This window comes from Eptatretus burgeri, chromosome 8, assembly GCF_056783735.1.
Source record: "Eptatretus burgeri isolate ZD-2024b chromosome 8, Ebu_testis_v1, whole genome shotgun sequence".
NCBI classification, from domain to species: domain Eukaryota; kingdom Metazoa; phylum Chordata; class Myxini; order Myxiniformes; family Myxinidae; genus Eptatretus; species Eptatretus burgeri.
The window spans coordinates 738,716-750,720 of NC_140968.1; the positions used below are offsets into that span (position 1 = coordinate 738,716).

General features: G+C 44.0%; 2 protein-coding genes across 2 annotated transcripts in view; one reads left to right on the top strand and one right to left on the bottom strand.

Moving 5' to 3' along the window:
- The window catches only part of LOC147020896 (cilia- and flagella-associated protein 65-like), a 48,915-nt gene extending 44,744 nt beyond the window's left edge, over window positions 1-4,171 (bottom strand). The window contains exon 1 of the mRNA XM_085890518.1: window positions 3,975-4,171. Within this exon, the coding sequence (XP_085746644.1) occupies window positions 3,975-4,005 (31 nt within the window). The 5' untranslated portion in view covers window positions 4,006-4,171. The remainder of the gene's footprint in view (window positions 1-3,974) is intronic.
- Window positions 1-12,005, top strand: part of LOC147020895 (cilia- and flagella-associated protein 65-like) — a 123,322-nt gene that overhangs the window by 51,484 nt on the left and 59,833 nt on the right. The window lies entirely within an intron of this gene.

Here is a 12,005-nt window from a genome sequence, read left to right on the forward strand (position 1 = left end):
AGCATCATTACACCCTTTAGAACAACCTCGAAGAGCCTTTATATCCTCTTAGACCCTTCAACTGCTTTAGACCTTCACACCTTTCAATACCCTGTCAACCCCTTTGACCTTGAGACATTTCAAGAACTCTTCGACCCCTTCGGAGAATTCCAACCCTTTAGACCATAAATTGCACTCTTTAGACTCCTTTGACCTTTGAAGACACTTGAGACCATTTCAATCCTTTGGAGCTTTTCAGTCCTTTGACCTTTACATATTTACAACTAGACCATTTAGACGTTTCATTTGCAATCAATGACTTTTCATTCAGTACATCCTTTCATTTATTTGTCACACAAAATACACCACATAGACTCCACTCCCTGCCATGACATCCCTCATCCTTCATCCTTCAGACAGGCAAGCTACAGACTCTTCCCTCTTTTCAGACGTTGAAAAAAATCACGAACTGGTCAAACACTTGGAATATGTCTTTCAATCCTGACAAATCTCACATTTTCACTATCTCTCTCTGAAAGGACCAGCCGGCAAACCCTCCCATCTACTTTCTTAACAATCCTCTGAAGGAAGTTTAGTCCTTCAAACTCCTGGGTCTCACCATCAGCCATGACCTTTCTTGGGCAAACCACATTTCGATGTTGGCCTCCAAAAACAGCTGCCGACTGGGCAGCCTCCACCGTACAAAGTCCTTCCTTGGCACACCTGAACTCCCATGCACTGACAAGGCCTTCATCTGCAGTTTGATGGAGTACTGCTCTCCCCTTTGGGCTAGCTCCCCTGCCTCACATCTTGCTCATCTTAATACCATGGAAATTAAGGCCTTCGAGATCATTGGAATCTCCCATTCTGAAGCTGAGTCTATGGGTCCACCACTTCACCATTGCAGATGAGTTGGTGGTCTATCTGGTCTTGTACCCTCTGCTCTTTCAATGTGTCACTCACACCCCCCTCCCCCGACCCTCCCAGGTTTCTGCAGGACACACACGGTCTGCAATCAACCCTGTTGTGGTGAAACTGATGCCTTTTCCCAGGGTGCTCCTGAATCCCAGACCTGAATCAACCCTGTTGTGAAAGAGGGTGCTCCCCTTTTCTTTTCTTTGTCAGAGGGTGTTCTCTTTTTCTTGTGTTTGTAAGAATGTAGTTCAGTAGGAATGAGTGTTGTCAGGCGATGCTCAAGATGCAACTTCTCCTCTTGTAGCCTCCTGATCTCTATCCCAAGCCTTTTACTCGTTCCATATGAATACTCCTGGCACAACAATTTCAACGGTACCTTCCCCACATCCCACCAGAGTCCAAGCGAGCAGAAATCTTCTTTTATGTTTCTCTAAGCTTGCCAAAAATTATGAAATACAGAAAGAAAAGCTTCATCCTGAACGAAGGCATTGCTCAATTGCCAGAGATCAACACCGCACCTTGTCTCAGCCACAGAAAGCTTTATCCAGGCCAGATTATGATCTTTAAAATGTGCAAATTTGATAAAGCACTCACTGACATTCCTGCACCAACAGTGAAACAGATCGATTATTTTCAGTCGAGATTGTGAGATGTGGCCACTCCTGATATTAGTGTATGTAAAAGTTGTGTCAGTGTGGTGCTGTATGTGCCAAATGTCTCTCAGGTTAAATTGCATCCTCATATATTGTAACACCTTAGCAGAGGGACCATGCGGCTCTTGACCCACTCGATTGAGGGAGGGATTGAGAGTGCAGTTGAAGTCCCCTCCAATAATTACATATTCTTCATCAGGCAAGGTGAGCATAAATCTCCACATGTGGTCAAAGAAAGACACTCTTCCAGCTCCCACACACGGCGCATAGACATTCACGATGTTGATAACATCTTCACACCATATTTTCACATGTAGCAAACGGCCTAAACTGACCTCATTTATCAAGGTGAATGAGGCTTAAAATATGATGAGAAGAGGATTGCCACGCCACAGTTTTTATCCATGAGAAGACTGAAATACGCCGATCCTTGCCATTGGCTTCTTCATCAGAAACGGAACTTCCTTTGACTTTTCTGGGCATCGAAGAGCAGATACCCTTCATGTCAAATGTCACCACAGAGGTCGTTACTGCTTTCCTGTGCTCGGTTTTCAGTAGAAACGGAAATTCCCACTGGATTGTCACCAACAACGGACCATGATTCACTTCTACTGCCTTCTCTCACTTTTTGGAAGAGAGAGAAATATGGCAAAGTCACTACAGTGTCTACTACCGCCAAGCTAATGGTGCTGTGGAAAGGTTTAACAGAGTGCTGAAGGAGTGGATACAGAATGTGGAATGAGAACGTAAACCTTGGAAACCTGCGGGGACTGAATTCCTTCATATTTACCGGCAACACCACGCGCCACTACTGGTGTATCGCCATTCGAGTTGCTCTACAAAAGGAAGATGTGCACCAAGCCGAACATCTTACTGGTCGTCAACGATTCTGAACCGCTCCTGAACGCGAGAGACACTGTGACAAAAAAAAAAACAGACACAAACCAAGCAGTACATCGAGGGGAACGAAGATTCTGACATTTCAACCAAGGCATTATGTGTGAGTAAGGAAACCTGTGCATGTGAGGAAAGGGACTACAAAATACACTGATCCGATGCTGATTCGGGAGAAAATTGGACGAGGTACATACATACTCAGTGATGGGAAGAGATGGAATGCATCGCACTTGGCCCTCTATCCAGAGACTGCACTGACGAGACTATCCAGAGACTGGGGAATGATAGGAATTGGAACGGTTGCAAATCCAGAGGGTCCATCCATCCATCCATCCTTTGGGACCACACTCTGTGCAGAGCGTTGGTGCTGGGAAGCAGTCTCCTTGGCTATTGGGCACAATCCTGGATGGGTCGCCACTTCGACACAGGATACCAGCAAGCTAGTCCTTGGTCCTCATTTTGCCGACCTCAGAAGGATGACAGGCTGAGTCAACCCCACCTGGTATTAATTTTACTGGTATTATCCGAGCAGGATTTTAACTCAGGACCCTAAGATCCCAAGCCCACCACCCTAACCATTATGCCAACACCAAGCATCGAGGGGAATGAAAGGAATGAAATGATTGCAAATCCAGAGAGGTATGAAAGGATTGAAACGGTTACAAGTGCAGCACGAAGCATGAGGGTTTGAAGACCACCTGCTTGGCTCAAAGATTTTGAGAGATCCTCGGATTGGTGTGAGAACAGCTCAGTACATGCTGAATGCTCGTACATGTACTACTGAATGTGAAAAATTACAATTTCGTTCCTTACATGTAATATTATTTTGAGTGATTGTGGGCAATGTTCTCCAACTTATGATAATTAAACAGAACATTGATTTGAGTGTGAAGGTATCAAGTAATGACATCATTAGAGTGTGGTGCATTCTGTTCCACTTGTTTCTTTCCTTTCCATTTCAAAATTCAATTCTGCATTGTCTAAATGTTTTCAAGGAAAAGGGACATGTTGTGTTCTGTTTGTATAATTACCATGAAAATGCTAATTCCACTTTGGCCACATGAGGGCGTTTCACAATGTGAAATGTGGTATTGAGTGAAGAATAAGAGGAGTTGAGACAGATATGGTGGAGATGGGATAAAGTGTGTTGTTGTTCTCCTGTGGTCCAGATACTTTGTCGATTTGTCTATTGGCTCATAATGTACACTCAAATTTTGTCATGTCCTTATATCCTGCATGTGATGTTTGTACCCACTCTAACATGAACCTGAAACACTCAAGGAAATAACAAAAATCTGCCCAAACACGAATACAAAATACTGTATTTGAGTAAAAGCACGACCAACTCTTTTAAAAACACATCTTTGTTATCGTTGGTGAAGCTGAGCTATTACTCTTCAGCATGAATCCTCGAAAGTAAAATTGTGTTTTAATGTTTTGCAAAATGCAAGATATGTTCACATAATAAGGTTGTTCACATAATAAGGTGATATGTGCAGGTGACATAGATGTACAGTGCATGCTTTGCACCTCTGGCCTCAAGAGTAAGGACGTGGCACATGCTGTATGCGTCACCATAATGGCATGTGGCTGTTTCATGGAGGTAGCATGCTGCATCGAGGCACAGCGAAGCAGTGACACGTCGGGACGTGTGACCTGCTAATATTCCATCTGCTGGCTCCAGTCGGAATGGTTCACACACATCCCAAGAAAAAGGTGTTGCTAGTTGGCTGCAGCAGAAACAAAGAATCGATTACTTTGATTGCTTGGTTGATTTATCACGAGCAAATACTTCCAGTCGCTTTGCTCATGGAAGTACAAAGGGGGGAGGGGGAGAAAAACATGGGGGAGAGAGGAAGGAGTTGGGTGAGGGGGGAGAGAGTGAAGAGGTGGGGGGAATGAAAGAGAGAGGAGGGAGGGAAGTGAGGGGGGGAAGTGAGGAGAGATGGGGGAAGGGAAGGCAGCGTGAGGTGAGGTGAGGTGAAGGGAGATGTGCGGTGAAGTGTTAATTACGATTCATACCGAATATATATTACGAATCATTCAAAATGATTCGGCATAGAATAACAGTGAAGACTGAAACAAAATAATGTCTGAAATCCATTTTATACCGGTCATACGATAAATACCACCTGGAGACAAACACCACCCAGACATATCCGGACATAAACACAGACCAGACAGAAACACCACCCGGACACGTCAGGAAATAAAAACCATTCAGAAAAAAACACCACCTGAACACATCCGGAGACAAACACCGCCCAGACACGTCTGGACAAAAATACCACCCAGACATGTCAGGAGATAAACACCATCCGGAAAAAAACACCACCTGTACACATCCGGAGACAAACACCACCCAGTTTTGCTGGAGTATGCCATAGCCAATAATGGTTTTGCCAGAGTTTATATCATGAAAACACAAAGAACAGAATTATATATAATACGCAAGGAAATACAAAATGATTTAACTATGGGAAGATGGGGAGGTATTTCCTGTCATATTAATCTGTCATATATTTCTAATACATAAATGACAGCAAGAAGGCTTCAAGAAAATTATCATTTCTGTGTCCCAGCATAACTTCAAGAAAAGGGTATTCAGTATTTTAATAAATATGTTCTACAACATAAGAATGAGGTATTTTCAATAAAACATTGGTTTTATACTGATGTTAATAAACCAACAACTTTGGATTGAATTAAAAAAATGTAAAGTTAAGAAAATGCCAGGCTCATTTAGAAATTCAGGAGAAATTTTATTGGTTTCCTGTTGTAAAAATTTTTTATTTTGGATACAGGAAAAACAAGAAATCCTGATGAATATATGAATGATATTCTATGGGGTGAAAGTAATTCAACGATAGTAAGGGACAAGGAAAGAGTTGAAGAAACTGAGACAAAGGAGGAGAAGGAGAAGAGAGAGAAGGAGGAAAAGGAGAAGAGAGAGAAGGAGGAGAGGGAGAAGAGAGAGAAGGAGAGGAAGAAGAGAGAGAAGGAGTGGGAGAAGAGAGAGAAGGAGGAGTGGGAGAAGAGAGAGAAGGAGGAGTGGGAGAAGAGAGAGAAGGAGGAGTGGGAGAAGAGAGAGAAGGAGGCAAGGGAGAAGAGAGAGAAGGAGGAGAGGGAGAGGGAGGAAAGAGAGAGAATAAATAAATATAAAAATATGGAAACCAGTGAGATTGGAAAAAGATTGGGGGTATAACAGAAAATAAATAAATCTCAACGTACCGAGGAGGAAAACAAAGAATTGACAAGTCTATTAGAAATATTTGCGTCAAGACTATTAACATCGTTTTCCTTGGTGTGATTGATTTGATTAAAGTTTTACATTTTTTTTCTTAAATAAATGGAGGAGAGAGTGAAGACATTTCGAAGGATTCTTTATGTTTTAAAAATCAAGATTCAAATGTGCATGTTGGAAACTAAAAAGTTTTTCGCACTCTGTAGGAATTTTTCTCATAAATAAATGAGTTATTGTCTCAAATGGAAAAATAAAACGAATACAAAAAATCTCGTATTTTAAAAGTAAAAATAATTGGGTTATACAAAAAGGTACATGTTCAGTGTGTGGCTCAAAAAAGACTAAATTTATCTCCAAACACAAACGTGGGGGAGATATACAAAAGTTTTTATCAGGAAGTAAATTTACAACTACTGTAATACCGGGGTAATTACATCCACCAGGGTAATCTTTCTGTGGTCCAGGAACAAACTTGAATAAAAGATTAGATGAGGCTGACAATCCAAAACCATGGAGCAAACCTATCAATGGGGTTGATGAAGTGTGCATGAGGCACGATATTGATTATGGAAATACCACAACGTTGGAAGAAAAACATGAAGCCGAGAGAGAAATGTTGTATAATTTGTCTCTGATACAAAATCCAACCTTGAGAGAAAAAGTTGATAGGTTCATCATGAAGATGATCAGTGCTAAATTGAAACTTGGGCTTGGAAATTCAAAAAACTTATAGGTTCTCATGATGTCATTAAGATTGAAGAGCAATTAGCTGATGAATTACAAAAACCAATAATCACAAAGTTTCATAGAAGGAAGGTATATTCCAAGGAAGTTGATTATATCTAGTCCGCTGATTTGATTGAACTCAATAATTTATGACATTTATGAATTTTCTTTGAAATAACATTACATTATACAGCACCTTTAATGAAGGAAAAGTGGTTGTTATTGATCGTTTTAATCGTACTTTAAAAGAGAGACTATATAAAAAATTCACTCAACTCGGTTCTCAACAATGGTTGTCCTTAATTCAGGATATTGTAGATAAGTTGAGACTTCCGGTTCCGGGTTTGGAGCGTCGAGAGGTCTCCTTAGGGGCTCTCTGATGACGTTATCAAAGTTAAGTTTCGGGTAGTTATTTGTCCCGTTTTAACTGTTTAATTTTCTCACCGACATGTTACTGTGTGTTCCAAGTTCGGTTTTTGTTTCAAAAATCGTGCTATTTTGTGAGTTTTTGTCGACGTTCTTACCAGGTGTTTGAGGCCTAGGCCTTGGCCAAGGCTTGAGGACTACCGGTTCCCCTCGGTGTTCTATCGTTTTTTTTTCTCCCCATCACCTTCAATTTCTATCCTCCCCACTTTCCTAATGTCCCCCATTTTTCCCAACTCATCTCTCTATTTAATGTCTTAAAAACAACAACAATACGCGAACATTCTCCCGATTCTGCTTCTTCTTCTTCCTCTTCTTCTTCCTCGATTTTTTTCTACAACACTTCCATGAACTAATCTGTTGAAAACTCTCTCAAACATTAATAATAATAACAAAATCGATCTTATAAAGCTTCATCTTCCTCTCTCACACATGTGGTACTCTTTACTGTTTCATAATGCACTACTCTTCTGCTATTTTAACAAACTGCTCTCATTTCGACCTCTCCTTCATTCCTTGCCGAAAAAAATTAAACGGTTACAGCGTTTCTTCTCTCCATTCTCTGAATTCGCCTTTATTGCATCCATCAAGAATTGTGTTAAATCGCATCTCTGACTTAAAACTTTTGAAAACCCCAGTTTGCTATGAATGTTCGCTTTCCATCAACCATTCTTTTTTTCCAACTTCAGTGCCAACTCACACCTCACTCTCACTCTCAAAGCAACCATCCCACTCTTCTCCCTCCAAGCCTCCCTCTCACCTCTCTCAAAAATTCCCCCCTCACCTTTCATCCCCCTCACTCATCCTTCTCAAAGTTGCCCCCCCTCTCATCCACTAAGCTGCCTCCTTCCACTGCCCTCTCACCTCCATCTCTTCACTCCACCTCCTCAAATCCTCAACTCCCTTCTTCCGCCTCTCTTGTCCCCCTCTCCACCAGCACCACAGAGCCTTTTCTCCTCCTCATTCGGCCCCCTCCCCTAGCCATTCTGCAATCCCCCACACTCTTTCACCAACTCTCCTTACCTCCCCCCTCGTCCCTTCGTCTCCTCTCCCCCTCCCCCCACCCCCTGCACCCAAAGCCTCCTCCCCGACCTCTTCATTAAAAGTGTGGACCTCAAATATCCGGGGCCTTCGTTCAAACATTTCAGATCTTTCCATACAGGATGCCACTGACAAACCAGACATAATCTGCCGAACAGAAACTTTCCTCTCCCAAGACGTGTCTGACTCCCAAGTATCTCTCCCCGGTTACTCCCTCCTCCGGTATGACAGACCTGAGCCTTGTCCTGGTGGAGGTGTTGCTCTCTTCATCAAAGACTCTATTCCTCACTCTCCATGCACTGCTCTCACTCCCCCACACCCCCAGGAATACCTCTGGCTACGGCTTCCCCTCCACTCCCACCTCATGTTTATGTGTGTACTGTACCGTCAACCTAACAGTGATGACTCCATCTCCACCTCACTATCCGAAAACATGGACCATCTTCTATCTTCTCATCCAAACTCTCTCTTCCTCTTATGTGGTGACTTCAATTGTCATCATGCCAGTTGGCGAGGTGTGGGTACATCTCTCACCTGTCATGGCACCTCAGCAAAAGCTTTCTGCGACTCATTGGGACTGACTCAATCGGTCAACTTCCTGACCCGGATCTCAACCAATAGTACTCCATCTCTTCTGGATCTGATTTTGACAAATTTCCCTGACAATATCTGCTGCTCTTCCACTGCTCCAATCGGTTCTTCTGACCACGTCCTTGTCAAAGTGGACATCTCTCTGGCTGTTATCAGAGAACCACCTCACCGCCGTCGAGTCTGGCATTTCACTCAAGCCGAATGGCAGGGTCTCCAAGAAGCCATCAAACTTATAGATTGGTCTCCTATCACTACTTTCTCAAACATCAACTCATCCTGGGAATTCTTTCAAAGAAACTTGCTCTCCCTCATGCACAGATTTATCCCCTCTCGTCTTCAGTTGTCCTACCCTTCCTCCCGCCCCTGGTTTACTGAAGCTTGTGGCGAGGCAGTTGTCCTGAAACAATGTGCCTTTGCCTCATGGAAAGCAAAAACCCAACTGAGGGCAATCTCAGTTCCTTCCACAAAGCTCGGAATAAGTGTGTATCTACCCTCAGGAGAGCCAGAAAACAACATCTTTCTCATCTCAAATCTGAACACTCAAACCTCTCTCCCTCCTCAAAATCCTGGTGGCGTTTAATCAAATCTGTTTCTGGTGTATGTTCCCCCTCCATTCCCTCCCTTACCTCAAATGGCCGCACTGCTGATACCGCACGTGAAAAAGCTGAATGCCTAAACTCGTGTTTGCAGCTAAATCTTGTGTCCTAAACCCATCACTTTCTCTACCCACCTTACCAAGTCGCACCCAACTGTCCCTGGACTCTGTGTCCTTTTCTCCGAACAAGGTGGAGAGCTTGCTTTCTAACCTCGACTCAGATTCTGCAACGGGTCCAGACGGCATCAGCCCACGTGTCCTCAAATCCTACTCTTCTGCTCTTGCTCACCCTCTCTCTGTTCTATTCACCATCTCATTTGCCCAAGGTCATCTGCCATCTGCTTGGAAATCTGCAAACATCACTCTCCTGCATAAAAAAGGTGCAAAAACAGATCCCTGCAACCGCAGACCAATCAGCCTTCTCCCAATCATCAGCAAGGTTATGGAATCCATCATCGCTTCAGACATGAAATCCTTCCTCTTCGCCAATGGCTTGATTTCCCATCATCAATTTGGTTTCAGACCAGGTCACTCTACCCTGGATATGCTGCTTCTGCTCTCCCATCAATGGATGGAGGTCCTCAATGCCAGACAGGAAATCCGAGCCGTATCCCTGGACATATCACGTGCTTTTGACACAGTCTGGCACCCTGCCCTTCTCACCAAACTCTCTTCCCATGGTATCCAAGGCCATCTCCACTCATGGCTCGCAGACTTCCTCTCCTGTCGCAGTCAACGTGTGGCCTTAAATGGAGTTCTTTCATCCCCTCTTCCTGTCCAGGCTGGAGTTCCTCAAGGTAGCGTTCTGGGCCCTGTTCTTTTTCTGGTTTTCATCAATGAACTCTCCGACTCTCTGGAGAATCCTCTTTTTCTCTTTGCTGATGACTCCACCCTCTGCCGTACCATCTGTCATTCCTCAGACTGGCAAGCAGCAGCTTCTTTGCTCACTGCAGATATGGATAAAATCACAAACTGGTCCAACACGTGGAACATGTCTTTCAATCCAGACAAATCTCACACTGTCACTATGTCTCTTTGAAAGGACAGTTTGGAACCCCCCCCCCCATCCACTTTCTCAACAATCCTCTGGAAGAAGTCTTTTCTTTCAAGCTTCTGGGTCTCACTATTTGCCATGACCTTTCCTGGGAAAGTCACATTTCCAACCTCGCCTCCAAAGCCAGTCGCCGACTGGGAATCCTCCGTCGTGCAAAGTCCTTCCTCGGCCCGCTTGAGCTCCTGACCACTTACAAAGCTTTTGTCCGTAGCCTGATGGAGTACTGCTCTCCCCTCTGGGCTGGTGCTCCTGCCTCCCGCCTTTCTCGGCTTCACGCTGTCGAAACCAGCGCATTTAGGATCATCGGCATCTCCCTCAATGAAGCTGAGTCTTTGGGCCTCTCACTCAATCACCGCAGGTTGGTCGGTGGTCTTTCTGTCTTCTACCGTCTCATCTCCAGCCTTACCCCCCTGCTCTCTCTGAGATTTCTCCCCACCACATTTCCACATGGCGCTCAATGTCCGCCAACAACCCCCTTCTGGTAAAATTACCAAAATCACGAATCTCTGCTCACCTTTACTCTTTTATTCCTCTTTTTTCCCACCTTTGGAATAAACTCCCTCACTCTATTCTTTCCCATTCTTCCCTCCAGGCTTTCAAAACAGCTGTTCACCACCACCACCTCTTATCATCCCCCATCCAAATCCTCGATCTTTTCTACCCTCGATAATCCACCCAAGCCCATTTCCTTCAATTCCCCTGCTTTCCTTCCTGAAAGTCCCTGCAATGTCCATCTTCTCTTCCCCACGTTCCCCGTCCCATCCCTCTCCTTTCCACAGACCTCCTCATGTGTCTGTTCCCCACTGTTTTGTCCCTCCCACTCCCGCCCCTCTTGTCTCATGCCCCCTTGCTGTGCGTTGTGTGCTAGCTCTCATACGAGCCTCGACAAGGTATACAAAAAAAAAAGTACAACGACACGATTCATACCACAATGAAAACGAAACCATCAGAAACATTTACAAAATTAAAATATGAAAACGAGATTAATGTCAGAAAGCCGAAGTTCAAAGTTGGTGATATAGTAAGAATATACAGGTGGAAATCTCATTTTGAAAAAGGTTATACTTAGTGATGGACAAATGAACTTTTTAAAATCGTTGATGTAATAGATACAGTTCCTTGGACTTAAAAGGTATATGATTTAAAGGGGGAAGCGATTTTAGGTTCATTTTATTCACAGGAATTGCAAAAGACAGAAAAATTGAAAAAAAATATTATTTTGACTCCAGCCCTTTTTTAACTCCGCCCCTTTTTGACGACGCCCACACAAGCCCCACCCATGCAAATCCCACCCAGAAAAGCCACATCCACACAATCTCCATACACACAAGCTCCACACACATAAACCCCACCCCACACAAGCTCCACAAACAAAAACCACATCCACACAAGCCCCACCCAAGCAAGCACCATCCACATCCATCATAATCACATAATTAGTGATTAGTTAATTAGTTCCCCACACACATGTTTATTTAATTAAATTTTTTTGCTCCACCCACACAAACAACATGCACACAAACCCCATACACATAAGCTCCACCCATCCACACAAACCCCATCCACACAAGCTCCACCAACCCACACAAGCTCCACCCACCCACACAAACACCACCCACCCACACAAGCCACACCCCCCTTGTGCACCCCCTCCTTTGACCCACCACCCTCCTCATCCCACCCCCCATCCTTCCCCACACACACATGGGGAGGGGAGGGGGGTGGGATGAGGGGGTGGTTGGTCATTGGGGGAGCGCACCTACCCACCCCCCCTCCCCATTACATCTCCTTTGTTCTTTTCTTGTAATTCAAAATCAGATAATTATAAGGAAAGCAAATATAATTAATCAAGATTGAAAACATCAAACATTTTTGTTTGGGTTAATA